A 15,970-nucleotide genomic window follows, 5' to 3' on the forward strand; every position below is an offset into this window, starting at 1 on the left:
GGCCTCTATCTGAGGGGGAAGGTAGCAGAGATCACTAGCAGCGGCCCACTGCCTTGTATTCGAGAAACAGGCACTATGGTACTCTCTTCAAAACCACACTGGGCTGCTTTCAGGTCCAGGAATCACATGTCCAGTCGGCGCCCTCAGGTTCAGGGCCCGTCCTCCGTGTACCACTCAAATGTCCCAGGCAGGGACGGTGAGGGGCAGATGGGAGCAGCTGGGATCCTCCCCGGCCATGCCATGGTGGGCCACCCGGCCATTGCGCAGCGGGAGGCGGCCAGGCCTGGGGGCCCCACTGCTCGGCCCCGACTCAGAGGGCAGGCCCGAGTCGCTGGGCGGCACCTCCACGAAGACCCGTGCGCGCACGAGCCGGCCCCGCCGCTCCGAGTAGGCCGCCCTATGGCTCCCCCAGGGCGGCGGGCAGAGCTGCGCGCGGAAGGCGGCCTGGAAACCGCGGCGGAAGTTCTCGTTGAAGTAGCCGTAGATGATGGGGTTGGCGCTGCTGTTGAAGAAGGCCAGCCAGTGCGCGAAGGGGAAGGCGTAGACGGTGACCAGATGCAGCTGCGGCTCGCTGAGGTGCCCGTAGTCGATGAGCAGCAGCAGCGCCCAGAGCGGCAGCCAGGACAGCGTGAAGAACAGCGCCACCATGGCCAGCATGTGCACCACGCGCGCCCTGCGCCGGACCCCGCGCGCGCCCTCCGCCGCCGCCCCGCCCGCCCGGCCCGGGCCCGAGGCCTGGAAGAGCTTGCGGGCGATGCGGGCGTACATGACCACGATGAGCGCGAGTGGCGCCAGGTAGATGTGCGAGAAAAGCACGGTGGTGTAGACCTTGCGCATGCCCTTCTCGGGCCAGGCCTCCCAGCACGAGTAGAGCGGGTAGGAGCGGTTGCGGGCGTCCACCATGAAGTGGTGCTCCTCGCGCGTGACGGTCAGCGTGACGGCCGAGGGGCACATGATGAGCAGGGCCAGGGCCCAGATGACCGCGATGGTGACCAGCGCCTCCCGCAGGGTCAGCTTCTCGCGGAAAGGGTGCACGATGCAGCGGAACCTGCGGCGAGGGATGAAAGAGAGGCGGGGAGGTCTGGGGGGGCCCCAGTCGTCCCCAAGTGAGAGCCAAGCCTGGCTGAGGGCTGGCGGGGTGTGGGCGCTTGACAGTCATCATCGCACCTCAGGCAGCGTCAAAAAACAGATCAGAAGTTAATTAGGTTAGTTTGCAAGTAAATTGGTTTCTCACCTGGGAGGGAGTCAGCTGCCAAGGAACAAAGGCAAAAACAGGATGTACAAGAGAAGAGGGGAGGAGGGAACTGCAGGCGGGAAACAATGAACCTGTCTGTGCACCTTGGGGGGTAAACTTGCAGCTAGCAAAGCGATCAGTCTGCACATTCTGTCCTCGAGTAGGCTGATTAGGTAAATGTACCAAAGAAAACAATGTTTAGCTGTTTATGGATTCTCCAGAAAACCTTGGAGGTTCAGATGTGGAGCCTATCTATGTAACAGGCACACCCAACTCCTTGTCCTCCTCCCAATATGGGCACTTCTTAGCTCCGCCCTTTCCAGAATCTAGTATCCTCATCCTAGTTCCACCTCTGCCCTTACCAAACTCAGTCTTTTGTGACCCAATGAAGTAGGTGGTTGGGGTGGTGGAACTGGGTTCCTGTCTCTGCAAGGCCACTAACTACCTGGGTAGTTGGGGCAAGTCCCTCTGCTTCACTGATCTTCATTTGTTACCATTGTTGAATGACATGTGCGGTATGCAACCCCTCCCAGTGGTGTTTGCAGTATTCTTCAAGTTCCCATCTCCTCCAGAAAGCCTTCCTGGTGTGTCCCAGGATTCTCCTCCATCCATTTTGTGTGTAAGGAAGAAATAAAATAATATTAAGAGCTGACATTTGGACACTGTGCCAGATAGTGTGCATCACCTCTACAATCAGAAGCTCACTGAAGCCTTCCAGCCACCCTGCAGGGTATTTACCATTTTACAGATAAGACAACTTAGGCTCAGAGTGTGAAGTGACTTAGTGAAAGGGCTCCCTGGAGGGAGGAGGGGGAGAAAGACCATTTGCAGTTGGGTCTGTCTTTCATTGCTTGCAAAGCCTCCTTGGCCCCCCCCCCCCCCCCCCCCCCCCGCTCCATCACATTAGCAGACTCATGCTTATCAGAGAATCTGATGGAATCTGGAGCTGAAAGACCAGGAGTAGCTGGAGACAGGGTGGCGATGGCGGGTCAGGAGGGCCTGGATGGCCAGGAAGCAGCTGCAAGGCTGTGGAGGTGGCGTGGAGGGGCAGGGACACACCCCTCCTCCCCAGCCGTGCTGAGGCCACTGTGAAGCCGAAGCTGGCTCGCCTGGCTCAGACTCATGGATGGCAGGATTTCTGCTGCTCAGGAAATAAATGAGGAGGATCCAGGCTGCCCCAGGGAGAGAAGCCCGAGGCGTCCCAGCCTACATACCGATCTACAATGTCCTCTGGGAAGCATAGGACGTCCTGACCTGATCTGACCTGATTTGTATCCAAAGTTAGAGGACCACCCGATAACCAGATGCCACCTGCACTGATACCATTTTAATGACTTTTTAAATGATTTTTCCTTTGTCTAGTAAAAAATAACTCACATACCTATAACTTATAAATTTAGCCCTGCCCTCAACCCATTGCAGCTCTTCACTGCCCATGGGCCCTGTCCCCTGGAATCCCTATTAAATCTCCTTAGAAGCTGTCTCTGGGCTTTCTGGAAGGAGGTGATGGTGTCCTCTGCAGGTCTTCCAAGTCTAGTGGGCAGCCAGACCCACAATCCTTCCCTGTACGGCTCAGAATCCAGCCCCACCCACTGCTGAGCAGCCCCGGCCTTCCAGCCAGCCCAGCACTGAAGGCAGTGGCTCTTCTCCAGGCTGGGCCCCCAGTTGGCCTGGGATAACCTAGTCGGGAAGCCTCTCACCTTTCCACAGCAATGGCCACCAGTGTGAAAACAGAAGCCGACACGGACATGCCCTGCACCAAGCCGCTCATCTTGCACGTGGCGTTGTCGAAGGGCCACCCTGCAATGACAGAGGCCACCATAGAGTAAGAGAAGTCTTACTCACAAAGAGCCAGGGGACTCTGACCATCTAAGCCCGTCCCCTCTGTGGCTTGGATCTTTCTTCTGTACTGCCAGTTAGTCATACGTCTCGGCTTACACACTTCTAGGAATAAGGAACTGACCAGGCCATACCACTATGGACAGTTCTATTAGAGAGACAATTTTTATATTGACCAGCGATTTCTCTCCATGAGCTTTGGATCCACCCAGGCCTGCCTGGCTTTCTGCTCCCATGGCCCTGCCCCGGGTTCTAGGCCAGTGGTTCTCAGCACTGGCTCCTCTCTAGAATTGACTGAGAACTTTGAAAGAATGAGCATCCAGGCCCAGACTGGACCATTTACAATCAGAATCTCTGGGGGTGGGACCGAGACATCAGTATTTTAAAAATCTACCCAGAGGATTGGAGTGGTAGCCAAAGGTGAGAACCACGAGGACAAATCAATCCTGACTCCCAGGTTCGGGGTGATAGAAGCAGCTTCATCTTCTCTTACCAATATCCTCACTCTGATCCCCAGGCTTCTGCTCTGTCAGGAGACCTGGGCCCCACCTGCCCTCAGGATTGGTGACCAGATCCACATCCTGGTTCCTGAGGCCGTGTGTTGGTAACTGCCTGGCATCTCTGCCCCCTCTGCCTGGTACCCCACCTTATTCTTGTCTACTGTGCCCAGAGACAAGAGTCCTCTCCCAAGGCTGGGGCCCTCTTTTCACCAGCTGTCTTTCCTGAGTTGACGTTCTGCCTGCACGTGGACTGAGTACCAGACGCTGTCTCAGTCAACCCTCACAACAACCCTATTATTATCGTCTCCTTTTTACAGATGAGAAAACTGAGGGGGAGATTAATTAATTTACAGTCTCTTTGCCTGCTACGGATTAGCAGTGAGAGTTTGGTCCGGGTGCTGGGAGTTTAAATGTCGTGGAGAGTCAGCATCGCTGTAGAGAGCAGGTTGGTTCTCTGTTGGAAAACTGGGTATGTGCAAACTCCCTGGCCCAGCAATTCCTCTCCTGAGTTCCTATCCTGCAGACATTCCCCGTTGTCCGTAAACACGTTCGCAGCAATGTTTTTATAGTGATGGAGACTCGGAGGCAGTGGTGTGCTGGTAAATCAACTCTCAAAAAAGAAAACAAAAAGTTCTGGTTTGCAGCATTTGCCAATTCCTGTGGTGTAAAATCTCCCTACATAGCAAAGTTCATACTATCAACATGATGTCACTGAACACAGACAAGCTGGCTCCAGTACACCACTAGGTAGAGGCCACCTGGGGGCCCATCCCTGGGAGGTCAGAGGGAAGATGTGGTAGACACACACCGTGGCCTACCAGGCAGCAGTGGGAAGCAAGAGGTTAGATGCACCCATGGCAACGCCAATAGAAGGCTTAGCGAATAAAGTAAGAAATAGAATGAGATCTGTAACACAAAACCGCTCAATTAAGTTAACAATACAGCCACAAAAATAACCAGGAAAATCTTGACAAAGAAAAATGACAAGGGGAACCAGCCCCTACCAGACATTAGAAAATACTATTAAACGTCTATAATTAAAACAGTGTGGTGTTGGTGCGTGAATAGACCAGCAAGCAGGCCAGCAGAATAGGAGAGAAAGCCCGGCAACAGACTCAAGTAGAGTAGAAGTTCAGTATGTGATAAAGAGGGCATCTGAAAGCATGTGCAAAGATTGACATTTTAATAAATGGTGCTGGGTCAACTGGGTAGCCATTCGGAAAAAGATCAAACTAGATCCATATCTCACTCCATACTCAAGAATAATTCCCAAGTGGATTAGGGGTATAACTGCAGAATATTAAACTGTACAAGTACTAGGGAAAAAACCCATAGGCGAATTCTTCTTTAATCTATGTGTAGAGAAAGGCTTTCTAATTATGTTTTAAAATCCAGAGGCAATAAAAGAAAAGATTGATAAATTTGACTACATCATCAAAATTTTTAATTTTATAGCAAAAATTTCTGTAAATAAAGTCAAAAGAGAATTGGCAAACTGGGAGAAAATATTTGCAACATATGCCACAAAGTGGTATTACTCTTGATATGTAAAGAACCCTTAAAAATTGAGGGACAGAGGACTAAAAACCTTATGGAAAAATGTGAAAAAGATTCACAATTCACATGAAAGATTTAAAAATTGTCTTTAAACATATGAAAACAGTTCGAATCTCACTCATAATTAGCAAAATGCAAAAGCAAGGCTGTGGAGACAGGGGAGCTCGAATTGCTGGTGGGAATGCAAACTGATACAGCTCCGTGGAGGGGAGCCAGGTGATGCCTACTTCGTGCACGTAGCTCTTGATTGGGCAATCTCACTCTGGTGATCCACCCTGGAGGTACACCTCCAATATGCAAATACATATGCACAAGCTATTCATGGTAGCATTGTTTGTAATTGCAAAATATCTAAACAACCTACATTCCCATATACACGAGTGGTTGAATAAACTACAGCACATGTACACAATGGAGTATTATACAGCTGTAGAAAAGAATGAAGCCCTCTATGACTGATATGGAGTGATTTCCAGGATATATCACTAAGCGCAAAAAGGAAAATACAAAGAGTGTCTATAGTATATTACCCTTCATGTAAGAAAGAAGGGGATATAGGAAAATATACGCTTATCCACTTGGGCAAAGGAAGCACAAGAAGGATAAATCTGAAAATAATGAGACTGGCTAACTGTAGAGGGAAGCGTAGGAATGGGGTGAAATAATGGAGGGCAGGGGGAATCGCTATGACAGAGGAGTGACACTTCTCTGAGTGTATCTTTTGTTATGACTCTCTTTAGAACCATGGCAGTGTTTCACATACTCAAAAAAGAAAGAAATTAATTTATCAGGGCATAAGGAAACCCAAAGTGGAAGACAAACAATAACAAATAAACCTGAATGTATTACAAGTGAAGAATAACCCCAGTGAAGGGGCATGGGGAAACAAGAAACTAACCTAAGTCACTTGGGAAAACAGCATACGGACTCTCTATATAAGAACTGGACACAGATACTGTACTCTCATTAAGAAATTTGTTTCTGGGGCCAGCCCGGTAGCACAGTGGTTAAGTTCACATGTTCCGTGTTGGTGGCCCGGGGTTCGCCGGTTCGGATCCCGGGTGAGGACATGGCACTGCCTGGCAAGCCATGCTGTGGGAGGTGTCCCACGTATAAAGTAGAGGAAGATGGGCATGGATGTTAGCTCAGGGCCGGTCTTCCTCAGCAAAACGAGGAAGATTGGCAGCAGATGTTAGCTCAGGGCTAATCTTCCTCAAAAACAAACAAAAACAAAAAAAAGAAATTTGTCTCTCACAGAGGTATGGGTTAGCAATACTAAAACTACCTTATGTGTATACTAAGACTGAACAAATAAGTAAATATGCTGTGGATAAATAGAGCTAGATTTCTCACTGTCAGAGAAAGAAGCTACAAATGAGGAAAAGAGGGAAGTTAAAATGAATCCTGTGATGTTGGACTGGAAGCGGAGGTATTGTGATTTGTACGTACAGAGGGAGAGATAAAGAAACAACGGTGTGTATTTTAAGTGTGTGTTAGCATGCATGTATTTCCTAGCTCTGTCCCTTCTACCAAATCCCTGCTAAATGGCCAGCTAGTCCCTGCTTAGACACTCAGTGACAGGTAGCTCGCTGCCTGAAAGACAAGACTCTCTTTTGTTGGAGAATAGCTCAAATAAGTGGATCTTTAGGTCCTCATTCAGAGGAAACCTGTCTCCCTACCATTTCTTCCCACTGGCTCTAGTTCTGCACACGGGAGCTACCTGTGAGAGTGAGGCTGAATGGTGTAGTGGTAAGAAATAGGCATGTGAGAATGTGGGACTTGACGGTTAGCTGTGTGACTACAGAACGGTCCCTTAACCACTCTGAGCCACAATTTCCTCATCCATTAAGTGGGGATGATAATAACACATACTTTATCGGATTGTTGTGAGGATTAATTAAGATAATGCAGGCAGAGTACATCACACAATGCCTAGCACAAAGAAAATAATTAATTTATTGTTTCTATTATTTCTGGTCTAATTACTCAGCCACAAGACGGTCTTGAGAGTTTGAGACCATAGCATCTTGGCCAAGAGACAGGGCAACAACGCTTTCAGGGGTGAGGGGTACTCCTACTGCCTCCACTGCCTCCACTCACCAGTGATGAGGTTGTCCACAAGGGTGGTGGGCATGCAGAAGATGCCCACCAGCAGGTCACTGACGGCCAGGTTGAGGATAAACATGTTGGTGACGGTGCGCATGTGCCGGTTCTTGAGCACGATGAAGCAGACCAGAGCGTTGCCCACCATGCAGAGGAGGAAGATGAGCACATAGGCCACAATGAACATGGCCGCCACTGGTGAGGAGTGCTGGTAGTAGGAGGAGAAGGTGAGGTTTGCCGCCGGGGTCGCCTCGGCGTTACTCCCATTCTGGCTTGGGAGCCAGCGGCTGTTGGGAGGCTGGGCGTGCTTCCCTAGGAGCAAAGGAGCATATGGGTCAGGATCCTGGGCAAAGAAGAGATGACTGACTTCTCACTACTGGTGAGACCCTTCTGTGCTCCACACCCTGCCCTGCCCTAGTACCCAGACCTTGTGCTCTACTCCAGTCGCAACTGGATGCACTGATCCATGACTTGCAACCCACAACCACTCAAACCCTGATTTCACACCTCCCACCTGGTCCTGTCCACAACTCGTTCCCCAGTGTCAGCTATTATCCATTTGCACACAATCCCCTCTCTGCCCCAGAGGCTGACCTCCAAGGACTACCTCACCTAGGTTCCCTTGCCCTCCAGTTTTTGACAGGGCTCAGCCAATGGGAGGCACTGAAGGAGACTGAAGGACTGGAGGAAAGAGAGGTCAGGGTATTCAGCTCCAGACTCTCTCCCTGCCTGGCCAGTTCTGCCTGTAGGGCTGTCTTTATGGGCGCAGCTCCCGTCAGGTGACTCCTCTTCTGTGGCTCTAGCTTTGGGCCACACTGACACTGTTTCCTCTCTGCAGTCTCTGGGTTCTTCACCATCCCTTGCTGGTTCTCTTACCCCGCCCCCTACTCCCCTGTAAAGTCCCTCCACTAACTCTTTGCAGTTAAACCCTTTCTGAATGCACCACTCATTTTCTTCTGGGACCCTGACTACTACACCCTTAAAATCTTTGATGTCCCTCCTCATCATCTCCACAGAACTTTAGTTGGGAAAAGCAAGAAGGCAGTAGAGGAAGGGAGATTGAAAGGGGATTGTGACCCAGAGCTAAGGAGCAAAGGCATACATTAAAGTCACCAGAAAGCCATTCCAAGGCAAGGCTAGCACCCATCCTTCACTTCCCCGCAGGTGGTGATCAGCTGCTTCATTTGGACAGCATTTCACAAAGCACTTCCATACCTATTATTTTATCTAACCCTCCCAGCTAAGTATTAGCCCCATTCAAAAATGGAGAACTGGGATCAGAGGGGTTCCGTGACTGGCTCAAGGTAGCAGAGGAGTATGCGGCAGAGTTGGCCCTGCTCTGTGTGTCTCTGAATCAGTCCGGGGCTTTATTGTGTGTTTCTCCAGCCTCGTTTGGAAGTGTCCCACCACAGCTCCTCTGGGAAGTCATTAGGTGTGGTGACTCACAGTGTTGTCTTGTAAACGCTCCTCTCGCCTTCCTGTGGGACCGACTGTGGCCTGTTCCAGGGGATGAACAGTCTTTGGGGAGTTTTCTGTTGCATCCCAAGCTCAGCCACTGGCCTGGAGGCCTGTCGGAGGCTTGGGACCTGGAGCCTAGGGAGACCCTGGGGGGAGCAAGGGCTAATAAGCTGGTGCTACAGGGACCGCAGGGACCAGCAGGTGCAGCAGGGGCACTCGGGTGGGGGTGGAGGGCCTGCTGGTGGAGGTGGAGAAGCTGGAAGCTTCTGGCATGCAGCAAGAGGAGGACATGACACTCCCCTTCTTAGGCCCCCTAGGAGCACCCAATTTATCCAAACGTCTTTATTTTAATACAGAAAATGTCAAACGTAGAAGAGAGAATGTTTTAGTGAACATATACAAGAGTATATAGTTTAATGAACTATTACAAGAGAGAACCCCCACATGTCTATCATCCACTTTCAACAATTATCAGCTCAAGGCTAACCATGTCTCACCCATTCCCCCACCTCTCTTTGGATTATTTTGAAATGAATATTACATCACTTCCTTTCATGCATAAATAGTTCAGTTTGTATCTCTAAAAAAAAAATCAAACCCCATAACCATAGTATCATTATCATAACAAAATTAACAATTATGTAATAATATTATCAAGTATCCAGCAACTAGCATTCAAAATTCCCTGATTGTTACATAATTTTTTAAATAATTGGTTTGTTTGAGTGACGATCCAAACAAGATTTCTGTTTCTATTATCTATTATTATGCTGCAAACTACCCCAAAATTTAGTGGTGTGGCACTGTGGCTTGGCAGTCTGGGTGGCCCTTCTGCCGGTCTCTCTTTGGATCACTCATGCAGCTGTGGTCATCTGATGGCTCGACTGGGACTGGAACGTCCAATACGACCTCCCTCACATGGCTGGTGGTTAGTGCTGCCCTGTGTTAGTTCTCTCAACACCTCTCCTTCTCCAGGAGAATAGACTGGGCTTCTGCACAGCTTATTGGTCTCAGGAGGCCAAGACAACAAGAGAAGAAGCTACAGGCTTCTTAAGATCTCGGCTGCAGAATTTTCGCATCATCACTTCTGCCACATTCTGTTGGCCAAGGCAAGTCACAAAGTCGGCCCAGATTCAAGCCAGAGTAGAAACAGTCTCCTCCTCTTCACGGGAGGAGTGGCAACGTTACACTGCAGAAGAGTGGTGATCACAGGGAATCACGATTCGTGAAGATCCGTCATTGTAAAATCTACCACCACCTCCACATTGAGTTTGGCTTGTGGAAACCAATAAACAGAAACCTCATTAAAATGGATTCAGGAGGCCACAAAGGGGAGCTCTGACACCCTGCAATGATTTCAGAGCCCAAGAGGAAGAAGAAAGACTTCCTCTTCTTGCCCAGCAACAGCTCGGCCAATGAGAGACTGTCACGACTCAGCCACTGAAAAGCCACTGCACTTGGAATTCCCAGTCTCCTCCAACGATTCTGTCTACAATAGTCCTCCCACTTCCTCTTCCTCTCTTTAAAAGAGTTTTTCCTCTTTTTGCTGCTGGGGAAGTGGATGTGGCTTGCCATGCCTGCAGACCCCGAACTGCAATATTTTGGTGATCCAAAAATTTGGTAAACCCATTTTTTCGGGAGAAATAACTGGCTGTCTATTTGATTAAGGTCAATATTTTGATCGCTGTCTATTTCATGGTCAATTTCTCATGGGGGATCCAGAAAAGACCCCCAACGACTCCAAGACTGGTGAGCAAACAGGTGTGGTACCCACAACAGAGCCCACTGAGCTGGCTGCTTTTCTCACCGACCCTGGAGTTGGAGGGTGAGTCTTCCTCCTGGATCTGAGCTTCTGCCCTCTTTGTGTCGGAGGCTCTCCAGGCTTTACTCGAGATCTACTTTCAGACTTCATCCTGAGCCCAGCCCTGTGGCCTAGTGGTTCAGTTCGGCACGCTTCACTTCAGTGGCGTGGATTCATTTCCTGGGTGTGGACCTAAACCACTCGTCTGTTAGTGGCCATGCTGTGGCGGTGACCCGTATACAAAACAGAGGAAGACTGGCACAGATGTTAGCTCAGGGACAATCTTCTTCAAGCAAAAAGAGGAAGATTGGCAACAGATGTTAGTTTATGGCAAAACTTCCTCAGGAAAAAAAAAAAAAGTCTTCCTCTTTTTCTGGTTAAAGCCTTGTTTGTCTGTGAGTACTCACTCGCGTGGCACTTCGTCCTGACTCTTTGATTCAGGCTGTTCCTTCGAACTGCACTAATCTTCGGTCCAATTTCTTTTGGAACTGGACTGTTTCCACCGAAACTGGTCAGCCTTGGGTCCGACTTTTGGACTGTTGATTGGAACTGTGCCATCAAGACTTTGGCCTGACTCTCTTGGGAGCGGACTGTCCCTTGGAACTATATTGACCCTTGGGAACTGGTTCTTTGGAACCGTGTTGATCCAACCCTCAGTCCACCTTCATGAACTCGGCATGTTCCACTGGGACAGGCTGGGAGTAAGCCTGCAGGCTGCTTGAGCTGCTCAAGCTGTTTAAGCTGTTAGAGCTGTTTAAGCTGTTTGAGAATTATTCCTTTGCTCTAGAGAAAAACCCCTAAGAAATGAGATCCTAGTTATCTAACTATTTTGAGGGTGCCCCCGACAGAGACCCCAGATGATTTGATGTTTAAAAACTGCTGTCATTCCTCATGTACATTTCTAATTTAAATGGACCAATTTATTTAAAAGTAATTTAGGATACCGATGGCCATTATGGGGAACTTTTGAACTGCCCAAACTTCCTTTTCTTAAAACTGAATTGGACAGCACTAGCTCTGTAATTTCCAAACGGAATGGAACGTCTGTTTTGATTGGCATGCTAAGGCTTCCAAACGTCACCAGGAGTCTAAAATTGCCTCTTTAAAAAATAAAATTTAAAGATTAACTGAGGGGAACAATTAAAGTGGTTTCGGAAGCCTCCTGGTCCTCTGCCCCGGCGCCTGGTACTCAGGCCCCGCCTCTGCGCAGGCTTCCTCTTCCGCTCCTGTAAGGCCTACCTCTCCCTGCGCCCTCACTCTCAGCCACGCCCCTCTTCCCCAAACCTTTGCCGACTTGCTCTGCGTCTGAACCTATCAGAACCTGTCCCTTTAAAATTAAGCCTTCTGGGGATCAAAAACTAAACCTTTCTCTTTTTTTTTGATTTTTTATTCTTTTTTTTTAATTGCCATAACAGTGGTTTATAACATAAATTTCAGGTGTACATTGTTATATATTTTGTTTGCTGTGTAGACTACATCATGTTCACCACCCAAAGACTAATCACAACCCATCCCCACACACGTGCCTAACCTGCCTTTCACCCTCCTCCCTCCCCCTTCCCCTCTCCTAACCACCAGTCCATAAACCTTTAATTTCTTATATTCCCTGGACCAAAGCTGAACTGTGAGCCATAGCCAAAGATTTTCCCAAAATAATCAAAGATCTTCACAGATTTGCTGAGGAATTTAACAGAGTCATTCAAACTTATCAACCCGGTTTCTCTGACTTCTATCAGCTCATTCATATGCTTCCGGTGAAGGACAGGCCCAGCAGTGGATGAAAACCGCTAGTTGGCAAAATCCTGCAAGGTCTCTAGAGTTACAACCAGGTGACCAGCCCACTGACGTTGTGTGGTGAGGCTCAGGCAATCGCAGGCGACTTCATCCGGCAGTTCCCGGGGCTTCCCCACGCCTGCTGATTGGAACAAAGTTCAGGCTTGTGCACAAAACCCCATGAACCCGTCCATGGCTCCCACAGTTGACTCCAGATTGTTTTTAAGAAAATTCTGCCCTTCCTTCAGATCTTGATTCCACCCGGGAAGCTTTTAACTCTATGTTTATTAATAGTCTGAACAGGACCTTTCCTTCCAGTAAAAAGGACCAGGATGGAATAGGAAACTGTGCCCACCCAGATTTTGTTAATCTGGCAAACCAGCTCTCTCGCACTCTAGATGAGTCACCTAAAACAAAGACCACTAAAATTCTTTTTTTTTTTAATTGAGTTATTGATAAGTTACAATCTTGTGAAATTTCAGTTGTACATTAATGTTTGTCAGTCGTGTTGTAGGTGCACCACTTCACCCTTTGTGCCCACCCCCCACCCCACCTTTCCCCTGGTAGCCACTAAACTGTTCTTAGTCCATAATTTTAAATTCCTCATATGAGTGGAGTCATACACAAATTATCTTTCTCTCGCTGGCTTATTTCACTTAACATAATTCTCTCAAGGTCCATCCATGTTATTGCAAATGGAATGATTTTGTTCTGTTTTGCAGCTGAGTAGTATTCCATTGTATATATGTACCACATCTTCTTTATCCATTCGTCTGTTGATGGGCACTTAGGTTGCTTCCACATCTTGGCTATTGTAAACAGTGCTGCAATAAACATTGGGGTGCATAGGACTTTTGGGATTGCTGACTTCAAGCTCTTTGGATAAATACCCAGTAGTGGGATGGCTGGATCGTATGGTAGTTCTATTTTTAATTTTTTGAGGAATCTCCATACTGTTTTCCATAGTAGCTGCACCAGTTTGCATTCCCACCAGCAGTGTATGAGGGTTCCTTTTTTTTTTATTTTTTATTTTATTATTTTATTTTTATTGAGTTATTGATAGGTTGCAATCTTGTGAAATTTCAATTGTACATTAATGTTTGTCAGTCATGTTGTAGGTGCACCACTTCACCCTTTGTGCCCACCCCCCACCCCACCTTTCCCCTGGTAGCCACTAAACTGTTCTTGGTCCATAGTTTTAAATTCCTCATATGAGTGGAGTCATACACAAATTATCTTTCTCTCGCTGGCTTATTTCACTTAACATAATTCTCTCAAGGTCCATCCATGTTATTGCAAATGGAATGATTTTGTTCTGTTTTGCAGCTGAGTAGTATTCCATTGTATATATGTACCACATCTTCTTTATCCATTCGTCTGTTGATGGGCACTTAGGTTGCTTCCACGTCTTGGCTATTGTAAACAGTGCTGCAATAAACATTGGGGTGCACAGGACTTTTGGGATTGCTGACTTCAGGCTCTTTGGATAAATACCCAGTAGTGGGATGGCTGGATCGTATGGTAGTTCTATTTTTAGTTTTTTGAGGAATCTCCATACTGTTTTCCATAGTGGCTGCACCAGTTTGCATTCCCACCAGCAGCGTATGAGGGTTCCTTTTTCTCCACAACCTCTCCAACATTTGTTGCTATTGGTTTTAGATATTTTTGTCATTCTAACGGGTGTAAGGTGATATCTTAGTGTAGTTTTGATTTGCATTTCCCTGATGATCAGCGATGATGAGCATCTTTTCATGTGCCTATTGGCCATCCGTATATCTTCTTTGGAGAAATGTCTGTTCATGTCTCCAGCCCATTTTTTGATTGGGTTGTTTGATGTTTTGTTGTTGAATTGTGAGAGTTCTTTATATATTATGGATATTAAGCCTTTGTCAGATATATGACTTGCAAATATTTTTTCCCAGTTAGTGGGTTGTTTTTTTGTTTCAATCCTGTTTTCATTTGCCTTGAAGAAGCTCTTTAATCTGATGAAGTCCCATTTGTTTATTCTTTCTATTGTTTCCCTTCTCTGAGAAGGCATGGTGTCCGAAAAGATCCTTTTAATACTGATGTCAAAGAGTGTACTGCCTACGTTTTCTTCCAGAAGCCTTATGGTTTCAGGTCTCACCTTTAGGTCTTTGATCCATTTTGAGTTTATTTTTGTGAATGGTGAAAAAAATGGTCAATTTTCATTCTTTTACATGTGGCTTTCCAGTTTTCCCAGCACCATTTGTTGAAAAGACTTTCTTTTCTCCATTGTATGCCCTCAGCTCCTTTGTCAAAGATAAGCTGTCCATAGATGTGTGGTTTTATTTCTGGGCTTTCAATTCTGTTCCATTGATCTGTGCACCTGTTTTTGTACCAGTACCATGCTGTTTTGATTACTGTAGCTTTGTAGTATGTTTTGAAGTCAGGGATTGTGATGCCTCCCGTTTTGTTCTTTTTTCTCAGGATTGCTTTAGAAATTCAGGGCCCTTTTGTTGCCCCATATGAATTTTAGGATTCTTTGTTCTAATTCTGTAAAGAATGTCATTGGGATTCTGATTGGGATGGTGTTGAATCTGTAGATTGCTTTAGGTAGAACGGACATTTTAACTATGTTTATTCTTCCAATCCATGTACATGGAATGTCTTTCCATCTCCTTATGTCGTCATCCAATTCTCTGAGAAAGGCCTTGTAATTTTCATTATATAGGTCCTTCACTTCCTTAGTTAAATTTACCCCAAGGTATTTTATTCTTTTTGTTGTGATTGTGAATGGTATTGTATTCTTGAGTTCTTTTTCTGTTGGTTCATTACTGGAGTATAGAAATGCTACTGATTTATGCAAATTGATTTTATACCCTGCAACTTTGCTGTAATTGTTGATTACTTCTAACAGTTTTCCAATGGATTCTTTGGGGTTTTCTATATATAAGATCATGTCGTCTGCAAACAGCGAGAGTTTCACTTCTTCCCTCCCTATTTGGATTCCTTTTATTCCTTTATCTTGCCTGATTGCTCTGGCCAGGACCTCCAGTACTACGTTAAATAAGAGTGGTGATAGAGGGTATCCTTGTCTCATTCCTGTTTTCAGGGGGATGGCGTTCAGTTTTTGCCCATTGAGTATGATGTTGGCTATGGGTTTGTCATATATGGCCTTTAGTATGTTGAGGTAGTTTCTTTCTATGCCCATTTTGTTCAGAGTTTTTATCATAAATGGCTGTTGGATCTTGTCAAATGCCTTCTCTGCATCTACTGAGTTGATCATGTGGTTTTTATTCCTCAGTTTGTTGATGTGGTGTATCACGTTGATTGATTTGCGGATGTTGAACCATCCCTGTGTCCCTGGTATGAATCTCACCTGATCATGATGTATGATTCTTTTGATGAATAGCTGAATTCTGGTTGCCAAAATTTTGTTTAGAATTTTTGCATCTATGTTCATCAGTGATATTGGCCTGTAGTTCTCCTTTTTTGTGGGGTCCTTGTCAGGTTTTGGTATCAGCGTGATGTTGGCCTCATAGAATGTGTTAGGAAGTGTTCCATCTTCCCTAATTTTTTGGAATAGCTTGAAAAGGATAGGTATTAAATCCTCTCTGAAAGTTTGGTAGAATTCCCCAGGAAAGCCATCTGGTCCTGGTGTTTTATTCTTTGGGATGTTTTTGATTGCTGTTTCAATCTCTTTCCTTGTGATTGGTCTGTTCAAATTGTCTGCCTCTTCTTGTG

General features: G+C 46.8%; 1 protein-coding gene across 1 annotated transcript; it reads right to left on the reverse strand.

The window, feature by feature from the left end:
* Window positions 1-34: 34 nt before the first annotated feature.
* NPFFR1 (neuropeptide FF receptor 1) lies at window positions 35-8,964 on the reverse strand. Its single transcript, XM_023647938.2, has 4 exons — window positions 8,872-8,964; window positions 7,231-7,576; window positions 2,935-3,034; window positions 35-1,048 (listed from the first exon to the last, which is right to left on the reverse strand). Exons 1-4 carry the CDS (start codon window positions 8,962-8,964, stop codon window positions 175-177), a joined length of 1,413 nt encoding a protein of 470 aa, XP_023503706.2. The 3' UTR covers window positions 35-174.
* Between the last annotated feature and the right edge of the window lie 7,006 nt (window positions 8,965-15,970).

The sequence above is a fragment of the Equus caballus genome, chromosome 1 (assembly GCF_041296265.1).
Source record: "Equus caballus isolate H_3958 breed thoroughbred chromosome 1, TB-T2T, whole genome shotgun sequence".
In the NCBI taxonomy this organism is placed as follows: domain Eukaryota; kingdom Metazoa; phylum Chordata; class Mammalia; order Perissodactyla; family Equidae; genus Equus; species Equus caballus.